This window comes from Xiphophorus couchianus, chromosome 11 (genome assembly GCF_001444195.1).
Source record: "Xiphophorus couchianus chromosome 11, X_couchianus-1.0, whole genome shotgun sequence".
In the NCBI taxonomy this organism is placed as follows: domain Eukaryota; kingdom Metazoa; phylum Chordata; class Actinopteri; order Cyprinodontiformes; family Poeciliidae; genus Xiphophorus; species Xiphophorus couchianus.
This window is the reverse complement of record NC_040238.1, coordinates 1866414-1891810: the sequence shown is the minus strand read 5'-3', so window position 1 is coordinate 1891810 and position 25397 is coordinate 1866414. Positions and strand designations below refer to the sequence as shown.

Genomic DNA, 25397 nt, shown 5'->3' with positions numbered 1-25397 from the left:
TGGCACTTTAGTGAACATTGCTTAATGTTGTGAAGATCAATGAAGATGACGGAAAATGTTGAAACCACAGTTCATATATTTGCATTATTCTGCTGTGTTTGGCTGTTTATGTGGCCTCAGTGAGGGATTATGGGTAGGATTTATGTTAGTTGTTGATCATTTCAGTGAATTGTTCAGCATTGTTCTTTTTGTGATTGGTGTATTCATGTTACTCTACTCTATGTGTTCATTATGTTTTAGTTTGTGTTAAACCATCCAGGACAGTAACCAGAAGTGAGAGAAGGAGTCATCATGAACACGTCTGGGTTTCACACAAATGTGATTTTTAAAATATGTCATCTGATGATGGATTGTTGAGGTATAACAATTGCTGCACTTTCTTCATCTTTAGCTATAAAGTGACTTTCTGCAGTACTTAGTAATATGTGATGTTGTGTTGTATGGATAATAAACGATTGTTCTATAAAACAAAGGTGATACCATTTGAATTGACTCATTTACACTGTATGGAAATTGATGTCAAACTAAGATTACTAGTTTGACTGAGTAAACTTAGTCAAACTAAGATTAAAATGAGTAAAGTAAAGCAATATTCAGTGATTGCCACCCTAACTTAAGTCAGTTAAGTTGTAATGCAAAGTATTTTAATTAGTTTTATTAAATACAGTCAAGGTAATTTATGTACTGAACATCACTCAGTTCTATGAAAATTCTGACATAATTATATCAAGTAAATTAAACTAGTTATTTTTTTGAGTGCAGAAAGCACACTGCAACAAGGGATCACCTATCAGTCTCTCCAGGTTTTTGCAATAACACAATTGCAGAAATTTCTGCAAAATCAAAAGATCCCAGCATATTTTTCTCTCTAGTGCGATTGTGCATTGATCCCAAGTTTTCTGCGAAAATGGTCTAAAACATTGGGTGTAAATGACTGCATACTCCTACCTCCAGAGGGCAGTATTTTTTAATTCTACTGCTCCTGTTTCAGCCTTACTTATGGCCAGAAATACAAATCTAGCTTTAAGTTTTTAAGTTCTTTAAAGAAAATGAAATTATACCAGTTCTATCACCTTGTTTTGTTTCCATATGTAGATTTTAGGAGGGGTTTAATAGGAAAAGAAATTACAAAATTCTTTGCAAATATTTCTAAAGTGGCACCATCAAATCAGTGATTTTTATTGCAAAAAATCTCGAAACCTGTCGTGAAATCCTGGAGGGACTGACCCATGAACTGATCCTGTTGCTGAACTCTGAATTCTTCTAGCACATAAAAAGAAAGCAGATCCCCTTTCTGTAAAACTCTCTCTATATTGATCATTTCAATAAAATCTTGCATGTTTAGTTCATTATTGAGCGCGTTAAAACAAAAAAGAACAAGAAATGTGTGAACCTAACGCCTAGCCTTTGCATGTTATATTTTGTGTGAGATATAATATCAAGGACAATTGCTTTACATTTCTCTGCCCTGATGCTTTAATGCCTTCCTTGGTCCACTTGAATGTTTTGGACATTTTCTGAATGTGACAGAAAAGCAAATGGCGGCACTTCACTATGTGTTGAGAATGAACAACTACAATAACTTAGAGATGTATGAAAATGTATCTGGTGAAAGTTTGCATTAAGAAATCCAAACATATAAATGCTGGAGGACAGGCATCTGTAAATAATGTAAATAATTCTCTGCATTCTGATTGGGGGACATAATAAGCCAGGTGGTCCCTGAGGGCCACTAGCAGGCCCTACAGTTAGAGCTGAATAGAATCAGCGTCTCCTCTCCTCCATTAGGGTTGGCCCCTACATAAAACACTGCTCTGTAATGACAGACTAAACTAATGCCATTCATCATCCGCTTGGCTTTGACACTCCTCTAACCTCGTTGGTCTTTCACACAGCCATTTATAGAGATGGTGCTCACCAGGAAAGAGAAACACATACACAGCAAGGATACTGTACACACACGCACACACACAGACCTTGTACTTCCATCCAACTGAGGACTTTGTATGGACTTGCATTCATTTTAGCAAGTGCATTTATGTCAAACCCAAACATTTTTCCCTTAACCCTAACCGGTACTGGTCTGCTCCTAACCCCAACATTAACCTAAACTTAATTCACGTCATATCTCTAAACCTAAGGAGTACAGCTCAGTGGAATTGTAAGAAAATGTCCGCATTTTCCACAAATCACCTAAAATTATTGGTGAAAATGGTTAAATTGGTCCTCTACTTGTAGTATACACACAAGTACACGCACACACACACACACACACCCCTGCACACACCCGCCTACACACACACACACCGGCACATTGCAGACAGAGGTCTTGCAGAGCAGTAATCTGGAACTCCAGTAAAATAGAAGTGTGTGTGGGGGGTGAGTGTGTGTGTAGAAGAGAAACTTGAGCTTGATTGCTGTAAAAGTCACTGGCCACCCTCTTGTCTCCTCAGGCTCTCTGCCTCTGTAGCTTAATAAAGCCCATTGGCTGCTGGTAACCCTGCTGCTTTATGGAAACATTACTGAAAGGCTGCTGGTGCAAATCCGCCGGCCTGCCAGACACAGCTTGTATATCTTCATGTTGACGCGTGTTATGCCAGACTAAATGCAAACTTGACTTTCTGGCCTTCACATCACCACACTTAATTTCTTCCTATGAGCTATTGACCGGCCGCCTATTGATCCCCACACAATGTATCTCACAAATCATCTGTCTGTCGATCAATAAAGAAATCTCCCGGAAAATTCATATTGAGAAGCTGTTTGTGCTTTCCGCTTCCCAGCTGAATGGAGAGTATTGAATGTTAAGTTGATTAATCTGGCTAGTTTAAATTTGGCCATGGCTAGCTCTATTAAACAGTGGCCAGTGTAAATCAAGATGCTGCCTTTTGTGATTGAAATGAGCTGAGCTCTGCACACACAGTTGCTCAGGATAAATCAGAGGTCGAGTTTTCATATTTTCATCCGCAGTAATAACCTGTAATAACCGAGAGGGAATCTGGCAAAGCCAAGGTCTTTGTTGTGATGGATCATTCACACTGGATAGAGCAAAGATGGAATAAATTTCTGTTTCTACACCATATGCATGTTAAAGGTAGACGAGGACTTTGAGTTGATTTTGTTTGGATAATAATCAGCGATGTGCGCCAGTCACCTCTAAATTGATCAACGCAATGTTGTGTGACTGATTAGGTACTTATTGAAATTATCAATACATAACAAATTGTGTGTGTGGGGTGGGGGGTATGCGCGCGTGTGTGTGTATGTGTGAGTGAGAGACAGCTGGTTCTAAAAAGACAGTTCAGTGATTTGTGTTTATGAAAAAGTCATAGTAAGATTTAGAATTTTACTAAACAGGTTATTAAAAAAAGTATGTATCGCAAATTTCAAAATATCTTAGAACAATTAGTGAGATAAATAACTTTTCTCTCCTCAAACAGTTAATTTTTTAAAGAGAGTATTAAATTAAGTGAGGGAACAGTTACAAATGGTTGTAGTCCAACCAATTACCGTTAACCAACTTTGCACTTTGAAAGTTTAGTTTCAAAGTTCAAAACCAAAAGCAGCAGCAAGAGACACAACAAAGAGTTGGCCATGTGTTCGGAAAAAATTATATAAAGTCCAACAGGCAATTCAAGTAATCAAAAGTTTAGAATTGTGCAACTAACACCTAAAACAGGACCAAAGATCCATGATGAGTTTATTTGAGAGATTGTGATTTCAGATGTAAAAACAATACAGTAAAATATTGGTCCACATTTCCACCAACTGACTTATTCAACAGTCAATTTTCCCTGACAGAATCCTGTCATTTTTCTTCTGGTGTGCCGCTGAATGGTGCCCCAGCTAATGGTTCCTAGGGGGAAATATTAAATATTTGTCCAATCAGCTTTGGGTTGCTAAGAATTTTGACCTCACTACTGAAAATGCTGGAAAGCTTTGGGTTGCTACAGTGACACATTTTGGGACATTTGGGGGGGAAACTTAGACTGGATTCTCCACCTTGCTTACAGAAGCTACAGCTTCTGTTGCCTTGCTTGTGTTTTGTTAGTTTTAGCAACAATACTGCTCTAGTCCTTTTTATTGTTTACTTCTTCTGTTCAACAGCTGCTATCTTTATTTTTATTTTTATTTATTGATAATCAGTTCTTACCACTGCTGTGGTTTATATGACGCTTCTGCTCTAGTTAGCATAATGCTAATGCTTTTCTGGATAAATGTTACTATTTTTTAATTGCATTGAACTGGTATTTTTTTTACAGTTTTACACTATTTTATTTCCGCTGGTATTTGCACATTTCTGTTCATGCAGGTTGATTGTCACTCATCTGTTGTTTGAATGCACAGATTCACATGTTGTACATTTTTTAATTATCCTATTCAGCTGCGCAGACTTTGGACTGCAGTATATAGCTATTTGTATATCATTTAATGTAATATTATTATTTTATGTTGTAATTTTGGACTTACTGCACAGTATGTTATTCTCAATATTGTTTGATTGGGACAACCTGCTGTGACCCTTGAAAATAGACAGTGGGACAATGCACTATGACCCACACACACACACCCACACACACCCAATGCAGGTATGTGTGAGTGAAGGGCATGTGACAGGTGTTTTAATTTGAAGAGAAGATAACATGATGTTATCAAGACAGAGAGATGATAGACTGAGCAATGAAGGTGGGGAGAGGAGGATGGAAAGATCTCCAGAAAACATCAATATTCAAATCTTTGCTTGTGCTTTGTTATGCTGCATATTATTTTATTGTATATATTTGTGAAAAAGTTTAGCTTTTGTTGTTCATCACTAAAAAAACAGGAAGTTGTTTACTGCACTGAGCAACAGGTGTTTGACAAAAATGAAGCCCCATGAGATACAGTAAGGCTCCTGGTTTTGGCTGCATCCCTGTGTACCTGTGAAGGACACTGATATGAGCCGGGTGGGAGACAGCAGAGACAACGACTTGATGAGAGATGGAGAGATTAGGCAGCAGATAGATGGAGCCAGAGACTCAGAAATGTGCAGGATGAGAGGATTAGAGGAGCAGAGGTGCTGCTCTGTAGCACTGCCACATGATACACTGCACTTATACACACTTTGTTAACTTATGGGCTTAGAAAGGCCAGAACAACGTGAAAAATGCAACAAATTCACAGCTGGATCACGTTTTGTTCAAGAAGAGGGAAGAATTGACAATGTGTCTGAAACAGGTTTTAGTTTTCACCCTCTGTGGTCAACAGTTTCTCCTGATCTTTAACTCTGTAGTTCTTCAAACATCCACTAGGTGGACATATTAGACTCAGTAAAGGGGCAGTATTATGTAAAATCGACTTTCTTTTAGCTTTACATCATGTAATAATGTTATTTTCTCATTAAAAACATTGCTTTGATTCTTCCATACTTGTCTGAGAAATCCTTTAATCTCCATGGCAACCATTCAGCTATACAACACTGGGGTGGGCCTTTGAGACTCAGCTCTCTCTTCTGTCTGTTATCACTGGGATGTAGTGATGAAACACAGAACCCTGATCGTTGGGGTGTCCAACGTGTGGCCTGCGGTGCCCTTTTTGGCTCCCAGACGGATTTTGTTCGGCCCTCAACTAGTAAAGAATTACAGTAGTCCAGCTTTGATGGAACAAACACAAACTTTCTTCCACTTCTCAAATATTCTAAAGCCTACTTTGACTCAGCCTCTCTCTTAAAATCCCAATAAATACATTAAAGTTTGTGTTTGTCACGTCACAAAATGCAGAAAAGTTTAAGGGGTGTGAAAACTTTGACAATATTTGGTTGTTTCCCATTTGAATGCTTCCTTAAATAAACACAGCAGCAGGTAGAGGAATACAAATTCAGTTCTCTCAGCTCTTTCCTTTGGAAATAACCTGTGGTGTGGTGGCGGTGGTGTGAAATGAAATCTGTTCCTTAGGAGAGGAAACCCAGAGAAGAGGAGGCCTGCCTGCTGTGTGTTCCCTTAATGAGCTCAGGATTTATTCAATAAGCTGTTTGCTTCCTAATTAATGCTCTAATTAGAGTTCTTTCCCCTCAGAGCCACACAGCCTCTCTCACACGACACAAGTGAGGGTCTGACCTTGTAATAACCTGTGTGTTCGTTGTTCAGTGATCATGACCAAACACACACACCCGCTGACCATTACCGTCCTCACCAGTCTGCCTCCCCCTGTTGGCCCGGCCTTATCCCCACACATTAAGATTTTATATATTTATCAGCGACACAGCCCACCCCGCCTTAATGGCCATTCTGAATTAATGAATGAGTGTGAGAGATGATGAGCGGCAGATAAAGAGTTCACCTGCACAGGGCTGTCATCAGGCATAGTGAGGCCCAGGGTGAAAATGTGACTCATTCAACTGGGGGTCACTTTTGATGCAGCAAGTTAAGATGTGATCTTTGAGAGGGCGTACCTCTATCAAAATGAAATAATTGCTCAGTGTCTGCCCAATTGGCACACAAGTTCATTTACAGCCTATCATCAGCACCAGATACCCAGGTTCCCCACGGCAACAGAAGGACTTATAGTTCATAGATATTGGTTCTGTTGATTGATTTATAACAGTCAGAGTGAAGTGTCCTCGCACATCTTCATGCTTTTACCCCATCATGATAAACAATAAAATCTGTACAAATGTTTTAAAGGGACATATTATGCAAAATTCACTTTTTGTACGATTTTGTACTTCAATTTGGGTCTCTACTGCTTCTAGAAACAGTGAGAGCATGACAACACATGAGCATCAGTCAGTACTGAGCATCAGTCAGTACTGAGCATCAGTCAGTACTGTTCATGCTGTTTCTTTCTTTTCCTCCAAATTCAACTTTAAATTCTCTCTCTTCATAAGATAAGATAAGATAAGATAAATCTTTATTGTCATTGTCACAAGGACAACGAAATTCAAAGGGTGCCATCAGTCGGTGCACATGCCCAAAAACAAAAAATAACTGTCTCACAATTCACACACACCGCAAGAATCAACAAACAACTGGCAAAAAAAAAGAGAAAAAAAAATAGAAATAGAATGTCGAACATTCTAGAGAGTGCTGGAACGTTCAACATTTTGCTGTATTTTTTCAGACAGTGTTCCTGTTTAAATGACCAAATTTATTAAGTTCCTCTAAAAGCTCTTTAGAAAAAAGAAACAATGAAAAAGCTTAATTTCTCTTAAACAATTTTCATACTAAAATTTTTTGATAAAAAGGTTATTCCAAATCTAAAGCCCATGGTGGATGAAAACAACTTTTCCACAGTAAAGATATTTACATTTTTAGTTTAAGTAGCCCTTCAGATTTTTTAAAATGTCAAAATTATACGTTATTTTAAAAAACATAATTGACAGATTCCAGGTAGCATGTTTCACTGTTCTGAGCTGAGACCAAAATGAACAAAATGAAATGTAGTGAGATTGTTTGATCTGCTGCTAAATTTGTTATCTGTTCGTTGTTGTGAATCTTTCCCAGCACGACCAGTGATGGGAAGGATTTTGTCTTTAGAAAAGCCAGGAAAGCCAGGCGACTTGTTTTAACTAGATGTCCTGTATCGCCATCTTGTGGACGAAATAATTATATTTTAAGAAAGTAAAGGATCCAGAGGGAAAGTGTCTGGGAAAGTGTCTGTTTGAGCTGCTGTCATAGCTGAAATATGATGCAAACTTCATTTTATGTTAGGCGTATTAATTAATCACTTATTCATTGCTCATGAAACCGAGTTTTTTTCTGTATCCTTTGTGAAGTCGGCTGCCCTAAAAGGGACTGCATCTAAATATCCCGAGCCATCGCTCTAGAGTGGACAGTGCACACATTTTGAAGAAAAGGGGGAAACCAGACTAGCCCGATTAAACTCACACAGGCACAAAGAGATCATGGAATCTACTCTGGTTGAGATTTGAACCCAGTACTGTGTTGTTGAGAACTCAACCTGTTTTTCTTTCATGTGAAGCTGATTAAGGATGGAGCGTGTCATAGCGACCAAAGAGGAGAACCTGTATGTATGTATTTATCATTTTAATTAACTTTTATTCATCCAGGTGAGACGATGAGTATTTACAATTATAGCTGTAATTGTTATAAAAATGTGATATTAATATTACACATGTATGTGCAGAATGATCTAGTAATAAACGTACGTCATTTCAGCTTTGGAATTCGATATGACAGTGAAGGCTGGTTGTCGAACATTTACGGTTCCTTTTTATGGGGAGAATTTTTCTGCCATAATTCGCCAGCACACATTTTCAGTCTGAATCCGTCATATTCCTCCTTTACTTCAGTTGCTGAACTGCAGTTCTGCTAACTGCCCATTGGCGGCAGTAACAACATTTTATTGCAGACAGAAACCCACTTCCAAACCAACTTAGAGGGAGAAGAAGAAGAACCATAGCAACGGTAAACAAAGATGGCCGTCTCAGTTTGTACAGTTTGGTCTAATTTGACCATCTTCGGTTTATTTATCTCAGTTATTTTGGTTACTTCCGCTGCAAGTGCAACGAGCAACAGCACCGCGTGCGAGAAAGAGAACTCAACATACAGACACAATCAGGATAACTGTACAGAGCCGTCAGTGGCCCCCACAGAGCCGCTTCCTGAGGCCCCTCAGCTCCTGCCTGACTCCTCTACCCTCCTCTCGATGGCCGGTGGTAAGCTGTTCGTACATGGTCACCGACACAACTCAGCTGGACTAGCTAACACTCTAATTAATGCTGTAATAATCTGCTAACAACGCCATTGTGACCTGATATCTGCCTCGGTGTGTCTATCAGCTGACAGGTTGTGTCCCTGTGACGAGAACACGGCTGTGTGTGACATGAACTGCTGCTGTGACCGAGAGTGTAATAAGGATGACGTGGCTCTGTTCACCAGCTGCACGGTCACTACCGTGAGAAGGTGAGAGAGGAAGGGAGGGGAGGATCATCCAGAATGTTTCTGTCCTGGAGGCAGAACCCAAAGGGTCATTCACTGTCCAGGAATGAGCAATAACAGGGTTCCAACCCATGATACACTGACATGGAGTTTCCTTGTGTTTTCCATGGGACATTGAAGAAAGTATTTGCAGTTTATTTGGCTCATGTCTTAAAGTTGTCCATTCAACCATTGCAGTCTGTGTTTCTTGCAGTAATTCAAAACTGACTGGTGTAGAAATTAATTCATGTGGGATTTTTATTTGCCTTTTACAAATGGACTAAAATGGTTAAAATTGTTTAAATTTAAGTCTAGACCCTGCCTTCGCCCTACACACACCCACACCCACACATATTTCATCCTGTCATCTTTCCATCCCTTGCAGTGGCAGCAAGCAGCTGTGCAGCCAGGATGTAGCTGTCTACAGTATAACAACTGATGTATACGGCTACTTAGAGCTGCAGTCGTCTGTTCAGAGAGAGACCAACTACGACATCCTCTGCATCTGGTCCCAGAACCGTAAGCAGCTGTTTACATTCAGGTTGCTATGAAGAAACGGGAACCATGGTTCCTTTAGACGACGAGTTCATGGGTTTCAGCTCACTTTCAAGTGCTCACTAAACCCACACTTTTGGTTTTCCTTTTGTTATGAGGACACAATAAACATGATGACTCCTAAATATCACATGAAATATTTTGGTAAATAGAGTAGATTAAGAGAAAACATATTAAACCATAGTCAATATTTGCTTTTGCAAAAAGGCAGAGCTTTGGAGAATTAGTTTGGCTGCAGCTTATTTTTTGATGATTTTAAGTCCATTTCCTGTGTTCTGCATTGATAAAGGAGATTTGTATGTAAATGAGAATAATCAGAATATTTTTCATCAAATTCCCCCAGACGAGTGTCTGCACCTGCATGTTGTTCTGCATGTTCCAGCTGTTTCTGTGCTTCATCCCAGCTGTCGAACATACAGGCTGTAGAGCTGGGTTTTCACACACTGCTGTGCCTTGTTGGCAGCAGTGGAAACTGTGGAATGAACTGAATGATGATCTAAAATTTAAAAGAACCTTAAAATGTTAAATTACATAAAATGTCAAATTACATATACTGTTATGTAGATGTATGTAGGAATTGTGAGTATTTGTATGTATGTATATACATACATATTTAAATAAGTGTTTGTGTAGTTATGTATGCATATCTATGGACAATAGATATCTTCCATTACTGTAAGCTGCTGGGTCTATTAATAGGGTAGGGAAGTATAAACCTTGACTTCAGCCTGTTAATTTTTTCGTAAAATAGAATTATATTTAGTTTTCTTTTTTGTAAAGTAAATGAATCTGAATCTCTTTAATAAGCTACACAGTGTGACATGCATATTAAGGCTGACATTTATAACTGGTTGTGCTGCAGGGCTGATCCGTGCCACAGGGGGGCAGTGTGTAGCTCACAATATGAAGAACTTTAGAGTTTATAACCACCATCCATTTGCATCCATCTCCACTGTTGTGTTTAGGTTTCGATGGACTGTCTCATCCCTCACAGTCTCTTCCAACAGCCGACAACTTTGATTCCCTCTTCAGTCAGTTTGTCGGCTTTACATTTGACTCTGAGGGCGTCGGTGAGGGGCTGCCTGCAGAAGTCCAGGCCTCATCCGGATACCAGGTTAGTTTTGTTTTAAAGCTTGATAAGATGAACATGTTTAACTTTACGAAAGAGTTTCTTTACTTTTCAAGACTTTTTGCAAAGAAAAGTTAAACCCTGTAGAACAAAGCTTGTCTAATGCTTATTGTTCTTCACTGTACGGAGTGTTATGCTCTGTTATGCTTTATTCACTATGATCAGAATCAAAAAGTTCAAAAGGAGACATCAGTAAGGCTCAATTAATTCTTATTAATTTGGATTCACCTGAAGTTTAGTCTGGTTGTTTAAGTGTCTGTTTAGGCAAGGAGTCGTTTTAATGATAACAATAATAACGCATTTTATTGGTAAATTACTTTTTAAAAACAATTGTTCGCAGCATGGGCAAAGAAATTTGAGTCTTGTAGAAAACAATTGACTGCTAGGTAAAAGCATTTCTTCTGCTTCAATTACCTGATAATATCTTCTTACAGTGAATACTTTCAAAAGTATTCACTTTGAATACTTGCAAAAATATTTAGAATAGGGGTGCGCCGATAAATTGGCTCCGATTTCCTTAATCTTGGGAGATTGTCCAATGCTTACATGTGAACCTGATCTTATCCACCAATCTCACCTGTAAGATGTGAGAATCAGCCACTGTCTCCTTTTGACTGCAGACCGCCCACCAGGTTAAATCTGGCGGTCTGCAGTTAACAATAGTCACCTCACTGTTGCCATATTTTCAGACTGAAAACGTTGGTATTGGTCAAGAATTGACAGGTCAGACTTTTTAAAGATCAGTGATCAGCCAGAAACCTGCAGTCGTTGCACCTCTGATTGAAAGCATTGAACTTTTACCCTTTTTGCCACATTAAAACCACAAACTGTAATGGATTTTATAGGATAAAACAGTACAATTCAGTGCGTACTTAAAATGATACACCTGATGCAGGTTAATTTAGCACATGTTCAGCCCCATCACTGGTTCTCCAGAATATAGAAGGAGTGCAACAGAAGTCACCTTATAAGTGTAAATAAAAGCAAATGTTCTCTGAAGGCCTCAGAGGTTTGTTAGAGAATGTTGAACAAACAGCATCATGAAGACCAGGGAACTGGATGGAATGATTTAGATTAAAGCATATTCACTCAAAACCCAGATCTAAATCCAATTAACAGCCTGTAGCCAGACTTAAACATTGATATTGACAGAGGCTCTCCATGCTGTCTGACTCAACCTGGATTGTTTTGCTTACAGCCTGTATTTGTTGACAGCTGGCAGAGAGCAGCTTTATAAAAAAAACTGTCAGTTTTCTTCTGCTTCACAGTTATAGTGTCACACACCAAAGTCCAATAAGATATTGTAGTCTGAGGGACTTTTTATGACAAAATGTTGAAAATGTTGGTTGTGTTGGTTTCTGATCTGTTGTGGAAGTTCTCCAGAGAGATCGCTTGGATCAAAACAAAGCGGTAAAAGCGAAGCGCCTGCAGCTAACACATGCTCACCACACGTGCTAGCTCCTTCACAGTTTCAACGTTTTCATCGGGGTTCCAGGGAGAACATGTTCTCCACGTGTTAGCATGTTCTGATTCTGTTCTGGTGGTTTGTTGTTTCAGTTCGGGGATGTTTTGGCTACGGCCGAACTGAACGGACAGAAAGGGATTTTCTGTCTTCCAGCTCCTGGTGTCACTGCTGACTGTGTGAACAGCAGCCCTGCAGGTAACCCATCCATTTAACTCTGACACACACACACACTGGGTATGTAATCTCATCAAAATGAACCAGAAAACTTTGACTTTTCAAAACTTTGATTTTGGTAAATAAGAAAACAGAGATACAGACTTGATGAAACTAAAGTGTTTCTTTGACTTCCTAACTATTTGTTACCCAATAACATTTCAGCTGAGCAGCAACAAAAACCGCCATGTTACTATATTTAGGTTAATGCCCTGAGAGGTTACTCATTGCTGAGTCACGTTACTGTGGTGATATAAAGTACAGTACACAGTGGGCTGCAAAAAGTAGCCAAAGTCCAAAAGGAAACACAGTTGCAGCTGTAAACCTTCAGGTTCCTGCTGCTGCTCAAGATGATGGATAGAATAGAACAGAATGGTCCTTTATTTTGTCCTTCAGAGGACAAATTTTCAATGAACATCAGAAAAGGAGTTAAAGAAATAGAGACATGCGTTAAAAACTGTAATTGTTATTATGATTAAAATAGGCTAAAATAAAAACAGTCAACTTTGCACAATAATAAATAACTGGCTGTTTACAAGACGACTGAATCTTGTGCAACAAGCAGCAGCTGTATATGAACCGGTTCTGCTTCTGTGGGTCTGAAACTTGTTTTCACATTTTGCCATTTCGTTTCAGGCAGATAAAAAGTTAATTCTTTCTGTCTTGGTTCCGTCCCCAGCGTTCCTGAAGGACCAAAGCAGTCGATGTTCCCAGCGTTTGGCTCTGGACGGGGACTGTAGCTCCCTGCAGGCACTCAGGATGGACACCTACACTAACGTCCAGCTGTTAGCTGTGAGTTCAGGGGTCTTGTCTCCCATTCTGCTCATCTCAGGACACAATGCACAAAGCTCCACTCCTGCATGCTAACAAATCCATTTAGTTATGGAAATTTCAACACTGGTGTGAAGAAAAACTCCTACATATTCACAAGCTTTTGTAAGTTCCCTAAGTTCATACTCATGCAATTGTGGTGAGTATTATTTACAGTGGAATATGTTTTGCAAAGTTCTGCTTTGTGAAACATCCTTCTGTATTCAGGTCTTGTTAAGTAACAAAGCACTTCTCCACTAGTTACCTTCTGTCTGGGTGATTCACACACCACAACTCTGGAGTTTCCTGCTTCTTTTTCTTGAAGTACACTGAAGAAAAGTTCATCGATCAGACATAACATTATTAAAATAGTGTGTTGGTCCAGACCAGGGGTGGGCAACTCCAGGCCTAGAGGGTCAGTCTCCTGCAACTTTTAGATGTGTCTCTATTTCAACACACCTGAGTCAAATAATGAGGTCATTAGCAGGACTCTGAAGAACTTGACTGCACTTAGGAGGTGATTCAGCTGTTGGATTCAATGTGTTGGACCAGGGAGATGTCTAAGAGTTGCAGGACACCGGCCTTCGAGGACCAGGATTGCCCACCCCTGGTCCAGACTCTGACAATGTGCTGGGGTCTCTGTCACTGAGACGTTAGCAGGAGCTCCTTTAGGTTCTGTAACTCCTCCATGGATCAGAGTTAAATTGACGTGGTGAACTTGGAGTCCAAGTGAACATCTCAAACCTCCCTGAACCACTTTGCTTTGAGCCACCAGATCTTACGTAGATGTCTCCACCTAAGGAGCATGACCAAAGGTTTTCCATCCCTTAGCATCATACTGCCTCTGGCATTGCTTCATGTACCCTGATGGGTCTTTGGCTGTGCATGTATTCTTAAGCCTTTCTACAATCACAGCTAAGGGAACTCACCTGTAGGATCAGACCACATGTGCATCAAGAAACCTTTGCTACTAACCACTGTAGAGCAGGAAAACACACAAGAGCAGCAGAGTTGGAGATGCACTGACCTGGTCATCCAGCCATCACACTTTGGTCAAATTCTTGTTTATTCTTCCGGCTTCTAACTAGGGGTGCATCAATATATGCACCCCAATATATCGGCCTCAATTTTCTTAATTTTGGACAATCAGCCGATACTTAGATGTGAAACCGATTTTATCCGTCAATCGTATCTACTTCCACAAAGCCTGAAAATCAACCACTGTCCACCAGGTCACGCCTGCAGGAGCGCCGTTAACTTTATGTATTTGGTGACTTTTCAGATGAAAAAAACATCTGCCAAAATCAGAATTAGCAAGTCAGGCTTTTTAAAGATTGGTGATTGACTAGAAAACTGCAGTCGGTGCACCTCTACTTCTAAAGCAATGACCTTGAAGACAGGAATGTTCACTTCCTGCCTGAAATCTTCCACCCGCTAAAATATCCCATCATGGACATCAGTTATTAACTTAACTGGTCATAATGCTATGCCTTATGTTAATTAAAAGGTGAGTCTGATTTGATTTAAACGTCTTAGAGTGTCGTTTCTGGTCTGCTGTGAAGCTAACTGAAGCTACACATAGCTGCACACAGATCTGATTCCTCCCCACATCTTGCTAAAGGCTCCAATTATTTCACTACAACCTTCACTGAGGAGGTTGGTAGACTGAGTTAGATCATATCTGGATTTAGGATCTGAGATCTGAGCAGAGATTCCTCTCAGAGAAGAACATTCTGAAGTCAGCTAGCCCCTCAGCAGGAAGCTGCTAAAGTCACAATGTGGTTGTTTGAAAAAGAGAGAAGTGCAATATAAAAACAAATTATAAAAAAAATCTTTTGTCTTTGACAGGGGAGGAATGCAGACTCAGCAGTAAGTATATTTACTGTTTGTTGAAATATTTTGGTTTATTTGTTTGTGAAATTTTTATTTTATTATGTGAGAAAAGTCGATTTCAGACAGTAAAAACTAAAAAATGTTGTGGCAGAATAAATTATGATCTTCACATAATTCTACACTGTTTAAAAATTCTGCGCAATAGACTTAATAAGTGTAGAGCTCGACTACACCTCTCTCTATTTGTCACAAGACCATTCAGTTCCTCCTCTGTGAAGATCCACAGCAATGTTTCATGCATCCACTACACAATGTGGAAACGACCTAGTTCATATTCTGCTATACATAACTTTCCATTTCATGCACATGCTGACATAATCAAGAGATAAACAGCAAACAGCATCTCTGTTTTAGCTACAAAAAGGATTTCCTAAGCTTAGTAGTTTAAGTTTTGAACAAAATGTGACAGGGCCTTAAAGTGGCAGCTGCAGCAGCTACAGTGAAGTACAAATGTTGACAACATCCTTCAGGTTCAGAGAAGATGTAAATCAACCATCTGCTGCTAATACCAGATGAAATTGTTAATCTGGTGTTTTCCCTCAGGTTGTTCCTGTGGATGTGGCTTCAGTCATCTTACAGTCCATAGAGGGCGCTCAAACTGAGCTGACTGTCAGCAATGGAGAAAACCTCCTTTCTGTTCTCACCACCTCCAGCGGCTGTGCTAACGTGGTGCTGAAGGTGAGTCAGCCCAGTTCAGTATATTTCTGATGGCTGGTTAGAGGTTGGCTCAAGTTCATCTGTGTGAAGCTAGACGAGTGAAGTCTTTCGAGAATATCATTTATTTACAAACCGACTCGACAACAGAGTGTCTTCAGTCAGGTGTTTCTTTGGATCTGCTGCAACACAGACCTCTACAGTAGCGCCTTCCAGCAGTAACTAGCTATAAAGACTCAGAACTCATTCAGAGCTGCTCCATCTAATATCCCCGTTGGAGTAATAAGGTTTTCCTTATTACCTTACTCAGGATCAGTAAAACCTGAATAAGGTTTTACTGATTTGCTTTTCTTCTGCTAGCACATTTGCTAAACTTCTGCTAGATTCAGAAGTCTAGCAGAGAATCTTTCTCTAACCATGGCTTTGCTGAAATTCTGACAGTATCAACATAATCCTGTAAATCATAGCAGCAGACCCAAAGACCACTTGATTGTTGAGGGGTTTTTTTAAAGCTACTGCTGAAATGTTAAAGATTAGAATACATTCTTGAATCGCTAAAAAGAACATAATCTATATATTTATATTAAAACACATGAATGTTTTTAACACATGGACCAATTGCAGTTTCTTTTAATCTCCTCAGGCTGTTTATGTGATTAAGTATAACTCGAGTGGTGAGCTAGTAAATGCCAGCGTGTCTCTGGTGCTTGGATTTGTCAACACCAGCAGGACTCACAACTCACTGCAGCAGGAGTTTCTGGTCATGTACCTCCAGGTAATAATTCATCTTTTTATACTGCAGAACATTGTAGCATCACTTCTCCATAGATACAGCAGTTTCTCACTAACACACCTGCTTTCATGGCAAGTGTCATGATTTGATACGCACATTGATTACATAACATCAGAGACTTTTGTTTCACAGTAGGTGTAGGGATGCACCAGTTGCAGTTTTCTGGCCAATCACTGATTTTTGGCTGAAAAGTTGTCAAATATGACAACAAAGTTGCTAAGTTGGTAACAATAGCTGTGTTTCCACTGGCCATACAATTGCACAAATTGGAATTATAAAAAATAAAAAAGTTTGGTTCATGGAGACGGTGTGATTTAAAAAAATAACTCTTTGTTAGTCAATGAAAGGTTTTTCATTGAATAACATGAGTTATGAGTTATTCATGACTCATAGCTACAAATATTTGATATTCATGGCTATTTGTAGCCTCCAGTGGCTACAAATAAGCCACTTGGCTACAATTATTTGTAGCCACTGGCCTCCAGGGACAAGGCACAGCTGCCTCCTCCAGAGCTCTCACAGTTCATCAAAAGTTGAGTTTGTCCTTCCAAACTGTCCAATCCGAAGCTCTTCTGTAAAACTACCGGCTACAATAATGAGGGACTTGTTGTTGCAGCACCTCAATAAGATGCTGACATCTTCTCTGATGGCTGAGGATGAGCTCTAGTGTCATGGCTGAAATATGAAAACATCTCATGTAACTGTTTACATCCATCGCTGCCATCACTTTTAATGACATATTGCATGTCATTAAAAGACATGCAATATGTTTCATGTATTCCCACATGAATACATGAAACATATTCTTGTGGGATTTCATGTGGGAATTGAATTGCATTTATTATGTGATGGAAACACCGCAATTTCAAAATAGTGTTTTTTGACATTAGTAGAATATGAAAAAGGCAAAAACACAGTTACTGGGGTGGCTGTTGTTAACTGAACACGTTCAGACGTCCTGGTGGGCAGGCCTGTCGGTCAGTCCTCTCTCACAGCAGAGCAAAGGAGACAGTAGTTGAATTTCAGACCTTTGCAGAAGGAGATGAGATCGGTTGATTGCAGATCTCCCAAAGTGAAGGAAATCAGGTCAGATTTATTGGTGCGTCACTCATTAATTATTTGAATTCTGTAATAAAACTCTATGTTTTTGCTGCTTGTGTAAAACCTACCAAGTGGGTGTTGAGTTGACTAGTGAAAACAATTGGTGACAATTGTGCTCAATTCTCTATAAATTGATAATGAACTGCACATGTTTTTCTGACACTAAATCAAAGTGGTTTTGTTTTTTCCTGTGCTTTGTATAAAGGCGGATGGTGGGGAGCCTGCAGTCCATTACAGTGGAAACCCGGGTTATGTGGTTGGAATGCCTCTCATGTCAGGAGACAGAGCAACAGAATATCCTTGTTCTTATGGGTTTCTAAGCCATGGATGACAGTGAAAGTATCTGGAAATTTAAATATAAAGTTCTTGTTAGGGACAAACTTGCTGACTCGATTTGATCTGGGATGTATCCTTATCTATCCCCTCCACTGGTATCAGTAGAAGTATGAACCTCAGAGATACTCTGTCTCTGCTGCAAAGTACCAAAGACCAGGACTGTCTGAAGGGTCCTCACCAGCGCTCTCCTGTCCTGTTTGGTCAGGACTACATGTCAGGCTGCACACTAAGGCAAAGCACTCTGCTAGCAAACACATCTGTTCCCAGCAAGGTGTTCTCTTGTCACGTCTTACCCTACTGTCCTCTTGCCACTCCAGACTGGAGGATATAACCAACTGCTCCCTCGTCTCCCAGTCGCTCTTGAATGTTCTGAGAGGACCAAGTCCCCCACAGTATGTGGCTTCTTTTGGAAACTCCCGGTTAGAAAATGTCCTGGACTGGGTGCCAATCAACATGAATCCCATGGTGAGAACAGTTTGAAACGCACATATTATGGTGCAGATGTTCCAGTAATCTGTGTAAAGATCACAAGGTGCAACACAAACTTAGAAGTCTTTTCCAGGGTTAGCTAGACTAGCTCACCTCAGTGGTAGAGGAGCTGAGCACCAGGGGCCCACTGTGCTTTTATTTTTAAAAATGTTCAAAGTTGACAGGAAATTTGATTACGTACAAATCACATACGTTATTGACAGTAATGTTACTTTATGCATTTCTTGTATACGAGCAAGAAAAGCATAAAGTATGTGATGTTCATACTGCAAAATGTAATCAACGTGTACGCTATGTGTAAACAGCATGTCCACAACACGTAAAATACATCTATGCCTTTTTCCTTTAGGCGCCTTAACAAAAGGTGTACTTTCTGTTGTTAATTACGCATGACATTGTGCAGTTATCACATGTGAAACAGTAAAGTATGTGAAGTTTCAGTAACACTTTATTTGACGGGTTGTGAATAAGGCTGACATGACACCGTCGTAAACATGAATAAGTCTTCATGAATATTTATGACTGTTGTCATAAAGTGTCATTCGGTAAGTATTACTGATTAAACTTTAGCTTTAATAACATAAAGCTACATCATTTTTAAAGTTTAATCACTAATACGTTTACAACAAATTTATGTCAGATTATGATTTCTTGGTTAATGTCAAGTTGTCATAACAAAGACATTTTGAATAATGTCAACTTTGTATTAAAAGTGTCATGATTTGCCAAATGACACTTTATGACAACAGTCATAAATATTCATGAAGACTTACTCATGTTCATGACAGGTGTTATGTCATGTTTATTACAGTGTCATGACAGTCTTATTCACAACCCGTCAAATAAAGTTTTACCGAAACTCCACATACTTTATGCATTGTCTATGTGTCAATGTCCATTAAAGGAACGTTAAGTGTATGTTCAGGAAGCCTTTCACAGGCTCGGTGGAACGCGCTCCCCCAGGGCAGCAGGTGAGCCAGCTGGCTCATTGCCTCCTCCGCTGCTCCTCGGACTTTGGAAAGAGAAAGTGTATTTTTGTATTTTATTTCAAGCCATGAAGTTGTTTGATGCTTGATGGTGACACATTTTGTTTCTATCTTTTGCAGGAAGCCCAAAGTTGCAACATCCCACTGTCACTTCATTTAGAAATAGAATGGACCAAGTACGGATCCCTGGTGAACCCCCAGGCTCAGATTGTGAGCATAAGAGAAATGATTGAGACCAACCAGAGCAGTTTGGTAAGACTCACCAATACTTCCACAGGATGCCATAATGCAGTGAGGCACAGGTTTGAAGACCACTGACGATCTTCACCATAACATATTACAAATAGCCAAAAAGGAAAGTCAGCATTCAGAGAGACTGAGTGATAATAAGTGGATGCTTCCACTTTGTCTATAGGGGAATCAGACCCAAAGGGACCAGGAGGAAGTCATTTGTGTTGAGTGTGTGTTTGTCCTCTCCCACAGGTTCTACTGTCTGGTGGCAGCAGCATTGTACCAGTCAGAAGCTCAGTGACCTTCATCCCTGTATCTGCAGCAGCTGTTCCTGGTTACCGAGCCTCACCCAGCATTAATGCCAAAATACCCTTTGATTTTTTCTTTCCTTTTGTCTGAACCATTCAATATGAATGTGGCACTTCTCTCTACAAACGCTGGCAGGTCTTTATTGTGTAAATGCTGTATAGAAATGTTTCTGTGTGACAATTTTAAAATAAAGTATTTTATTTTTACTATCAAATACAAAAATCAACTTATTTAAAGCTGCTTTTCACAGAATATAATACTTGATGGTATATAGATTTCTGTACAAGTTATCAGCTTGAAGTAGTCTGAACCTGTTTACAAGCCCATGAAACGCAACAGCTTTGAGTTTTAATAGACATTTAACAGAAAGGTCCTGTAGGGGGCGTACTATTAAATGAGACTGGTAAACAATAAGTCATACAAAGATCAGGTCTTTTTAAGAAGGTTACCACGGAGTTCATAGTGTTAGAATCCGATGCCATGTTTCTTCAGCAGAGCCTGCAGCTTCTGGTTTTCTTGTGTCTGTCACGGAAAACAAATGGTATGTTGTTAGAACTTCCTCGCTTCCTGGAACGGGAAGCACTGAGCTACTGCCGCCTCTCTGTGTTTAACCCGGCCTCTCTCCTAGACAAATTTACACTTTTTAACTAACAGGGTTAGCACAAATAAATCTTTAGTTAGTTGCTAACTTCAATTCTAATTATATCTGCCCCAGAAAACCTGCAACCCTTTAACACCAATTTAATCTTGACATTATAATACCTATAATACCCTTAATGATAGACTTTGAGCTTATATATTTTTCTCTACAGTCAGTGTTATTTTGTTTCTGAGTTTCTTCTTTGCAATAGAAAGTTCAAAGAAGCCACAGAAAAAGGTTTTATTTCCTCCACTGTCATACAGAACTGCTGTGTAGACAGTCTTCACCCACTTCAAAATAAAATGTACAGTTTTATTGTCATTCACTTTATTGTTGAATGACAATAAAGTGCCTATGTCGATATAAGCAAGACTATCTTCAAAGTTAGCAAAAGCGTTAAATGAAAAATTACCTCCATTATTAGCAGATTAGCAGAAGTGTTCACTGTACACTAAATATGATTGTACTATGTAACTAACTAGGATCATATTTAACAAACTTTGGATCTGTCCATATAGAGTAAATGGATTAGCTTGTAGGTTTCGGGAGGTAAATTTGATCTTTTTTACAACATGTTTTGAGATATTTGCTGTAATTAGCACTGTATAAAAAAGCTGACTTGAACAGATCAAATGAGTTTAGAAATCCTGGTTTCCTACTCCTTAATAGAATGAACTAACATGACATACTGTCATCATTTGTTACAATACAGGATCACCACTAACACTGAATGTACTGTCTGGTTTGGTTCCACCCAGATTGTATGTGTCTACATTGACAGTGCGTTCTTCACTAAGTGGGTGTGAACATGGACAGGAATGCAGGCAGGTTGTACAATGATGTCATTTTGCGTGTGTACTCTTGGGCTTCCAGTTTCTCCAAAGTCTCTGTATTTTTTAGTTGTTGCCCAGTCCAATTGTAAGCACTCTTCCCCCCCAATTAATTAAAAAGTCTGGACTTCAAGGTTTCACAGTGAAATAATCAATTTACAGGTGAACATCTCGCCAACTACAACGGTTTCATCCATGGAATACAATGAATGCAGTCTACTGCCAATCAAATTGGCTAAGTCCTGCTTTACCACCCCGAGATGGTTACAAAAAACAGATTGGAGCCACGTAATCTCTGAAAGTGGACATAAATCTGGCCGCGGCTGACTGATTGAAGAAGCAATCAAAGCACCGTCCATGGAGAATGGGCATTTAAGACCTCCACACTGATCAGATTAAGGTTCAGAAGCTCACCAGCTCATCATTGCGCTTCTGTAGCTCTGTTGCTCTTTCGACGAGGTGATCGTAGCTCTCCTTCAGCTTGTGGATCTTCTGGTCTGCACGAGTTTTCACCGACACCAAGATCCCTGCAGCGCATTCAAACATGGTCAACTCTATTCTTAGAACACCCACTGTCCATCTATATACTGTGTATCAACTAAATAGATATCGGAGTGTCACTGACCGTTGACAATTCTGGCTACCCTCCAAAGTCGCAGCAGGATGAGGAGACCCACTCCATCAAAGGCATCCTCATGGAAGATGAAAACGATGTCCAGCACAAATGATACAACCACCACCAAACCATCAAACACCTCAAACTTGTGATGGAAGAACTCAAGGCGGAACACAAACAGCTTTCCAGCTAGCTCCACCATGAAGAAGGTGAGAAGGGCCAGGCTGAGGTAGTGGAACACCTGCCAGAGAAACACGTACAGCAGTCACGGGGATATGCAGTTTCCGAAAAGAAGCCTGGGGAAGTGTCCGGATGTGAAACCGTGTGTCACCTCAGGAGCAAGATGACCGTGTTCCAGCTTAATGACAGACAGGTCTATTAGCAGCTCCGCCATGACGAAGATGGCGTCCAGGACAACCAAACACACCACAGCGATCTACAGGCAAAGACAGCAGAGAGAAATGTTCTTCCATCAAACTAACAGGTTTGTACAGTTCATTGGCATGTTTTATATGATGAAGAGTGTATATGCATCTCAATATAAACGTCTATGTTGCCCAGTAGAGGTGTGTGTTAGAAGCGTTGTGCAGCAGGTGGGGTCTACCTGGAAGCGGTCTGAGGTGTAGAGCCTCTTCAGTGAAGCCCTGAAGGTGGGAGCTGCTGGGTACTGGCCGGTCGCTGGACTCAGCTCCTCGCTGTCTACATGCAGCTCCTCCTCCACCCACTGGCCAGGGTGCACATCGCCCACGGCCGTGAAATGCCTCAGGTACCGAGACATGGCAGAAGGTCACACACAACACGACGGCCCACCTCAGCTCCGCTGTGGGGGACAAAGAAAAAAAAGAAAATCTAATGAATCATTTTCATTTGAATATTTCAGAAACTCTTCAGATGATGTTGAAATGTGCAGCTTACAGAGTTTCTCTGTGGACTAAAAGCAAGAGTTTAAAACTGGTGATCTGTTCTGGTCCTTTTCACATTATGGAAACATTTCTTCACATTAGACAATCAGAGTTCAGTTCTGCTTTCCTTCAGATTGCAACATAAGATGAATCAACTTCACTATTTCACTCTGATGTTGGAAGAAAACAGAAGGAACCTGCACAGCTCCAGGAAACAGCATTTTCATTTCGTGCTACACGTTCTACAATTTATTCTGGAAAACTGATAATGGCAGCGAGTTTAGCAGCTCCGATATGTTAGCTCTGATTTTCTCTTTTCCTTCAGAATATTTTTCGGTTGAAGTGTTGCTGTCCGGTTCTGGATGCGCTCACTTTTTGGCTCTCACTTTTTTACTTTTACAATGTACCGCTTTTGTAATTGTTAGCAGCTAGTTCACGTCTCAAAAGATCAAATAGACTTGAAAAGGAGACTTCATGGATGCAGAGCAGAACCAGAAACAGCTTCACCGTCCACAGCAACTCCCTGCAGAATGCAACATGAGATGAATAACCTTCACCATTTGGAGATATTTTGATTATATGAGTTGCAACAACATGCAATTTCCCTTTGTGATGAATAAATTATTGATTTTAATTGGTCAGCCTCTCTTTCCATCTCCCTATCAAAGCTATTTCTTCTTTCAGGTCTGAATTCATTGACAAACAATCTCTCAGGTGTAGGAAGTAATAGGCCAGAATCTTCTTCAGTCCCACATAAAGCAGCAGGCAGTGGGGTGGGCCTATTCAAAGCCCGGTGTGCCCTACCCCTGCATTTACAAATATGCAACTGAAAACTAATTCATGACACCAATTAAAGTCCACAACTAAGTCATATACAGAATATGTTTCTGTTATTTGTATCTGATGCTTATATTTCCCACTTCTCACCACAGTCTCCCCGCCCCCAACCCAAAGATTGTATTGGCGCCCTGTGCAAACAGCCACAGGCTTTAATAAACAGGTTTACTGAAGAGCTTTCAGTAAAGTTCATAAACATGTCTGTGCTGTTGGGAAAAAAAAAAAAAAACCCACCAAGTTCCCAAGTAGTTTTACTTTTCAGTTAAAAGAATCTGAAACTCTGTCAGAAATCAAAGTTATTTCTAAAGCGAGATTTAAATGAGCAAAGAAAAAAACGCACAAATACTTTCTCCTCCAAGTCCTGGAAACCTGCAGACGCTTTGAGAAGATTTTCCCCCCCAGGATGTAAGGAGAGAAAAGCGGCCACATGTGATAGCAGCACTGAGGAAAAACGGGAAGACTTCTTACCTGATGTCTTTGCAGGAATCAGTTGTTGTTCCGCTGTCCGCCGAGGGAAGCTCAGCCGCTGCTGGCAGGAGGCTGCAACTCGTGATCAAAACAACCGTGTGGCTCTGATTCTGCAGAGCCAGCATTACTGACAGGAGCAGCGACCAGCGGCGGCTCGGCTCAGTGGAGCGGAAGCTGTGTCTGTGAGGGACCGAGGAGGAGGAAGAGGAGGAGGAGGATTCTGGGCAGGTCTCTGCTGCTCCTCTCACTTTAAACAGCTCCAGAGAAATCAAACTTCTGTCATCCAGTGTTGTGCTCTGCTGCGTTTATGTGGCCCTCTGGAATCTGGGGCCAAATCAACAGAACCTCCGAGATAACACCTTTGTGCTTAAACATTATTTTAATCATATCAAAGCGGGTTTTATTTGTTTAGTGCCAAATTATCACTGTGAAAAGATGCTCAATTTTACTTAGAAATACTCAACTTATTGATAGATGATAGATATTTATCATTTTAACAGGTTATTAATGGCTACTTTTAGCAGAACATTCTGCCACAAGAGGCACTTTGAGGAAATTCTTGATTTTAATATGACCAGAAATGAGTTTGACATCCAAACACCTCACGTCGTTCACACTTTGACCTCTAGATGGCGATAAAGTGCGACTTATGTCATGACGGCTAACAGGTTTAAGATCCATCCATCCATTTTCTAACACCTTGTCCCCAGTGGGGTCAGGAGGTGCTGGTGTCTGTCTCCAGCTAACGTTCCGGACGTGGCAACAGATAGCTGTAATTTAAATGCAAGCTAAAGCAGGACTATCAGGACTGACAAGAGACTGTTTTTATTACAATTTTATATTGTTTTAATTTCTGTCACTAATAAATATGTTATTTTGTTGTGTAATTGTAAAAAACAGTGAGAGGAAAAATCTAGACACCCTGGAATGATGCTAACTAGTTTGTCACTGAACACAGTGATGCTCAGTTCTCACTGGGACAGGAAGGAGGGATTATTCTGATATGGAGGTTAGAGCTGCTGCTGACTGACTCATCTATTAAGTGTGGTAAAAGGTACCTGGACAAGTTAAATATATGAATATCTTGGTATTTTACTTCCTTTGTTCTTTAAATACCAGTGAAATGGGGGCAAACAGTCTGTAGCTTAGATAACTATCCTAAATGGTTGATGATCTCAAAGTTAACCCCACCATCTTAGAGAAAAACTGGGCTACAAATTGA

At 40.1% G+C, this 25397-nt stretch overlaps 2 protein-coding genes across 3 annotated transcripts; one reads left to right on the top strand and one right to left on the bottom strand.

Annotated features, from left to right (window-relative positions):
• Positions 1-8377: 8377 nt before the first annotated feature.
• Positions 8378-20096, top strand: tctn1 (tectonic family member 1). Of its 2 annotated transcripts, XM_028032267.1 has the most exons (14): positions 8378-8656; positions 8780-8903; positions 9304-9437; positions 10439-10587; positions 12160-12262; positions 12960-13072; positions 14939-14959; positions 15527-15661; positions 16281-16412; positions 17737-17825; positions 17961-18098; positions 18185-18332; positions 19463-19594; positions 19826-20096. In XM_028032267.1, the coding sequence occupies exons 1-14, from the start codon at positions 8416-8418 to the stop codon at positions 19970-19972; spliced, it is 1806 nt and encodes a 601-aa protein (XP_027888068.1). In that variant the 5' UTR covers positions 8378-8415; the 3' UTR covers positions 19973-20096. The 2 variants fall into 2 exon arrangements, with proteins under 2 accessions (XP_027888068.1, XP_027888069.1); XM_028032268.1 differs by lacking the exon at positions 14939-14959.
• hvcn1 (hydrogen voltage-gated channel 1) lies at positions 20063-24359 on the bottom strand. Its single transcript, XM_028032269.1, has 6 exons — positions 24176-24359; positions 22573-22788; positions 22300-22404; positions 21978-22209; positions 21767-21879; positions 20063-20404 (listed from the first exon to the last, which is right to left on the bottom strand). The coding sequence occupies exons 2-6, from the start codon at positions 22744-22746 to the stop codon at positions 20348-20350; spliced, it is 681 nt and encodes a 226-aa protein (XP_027888070.1). The 5' UTR covers positions 22747-22788; positions 24176-24359; the 3' UTR covers positions 20063-20347.
• Positions 24360-25397: the final 1038 nt, after the last annotated feature.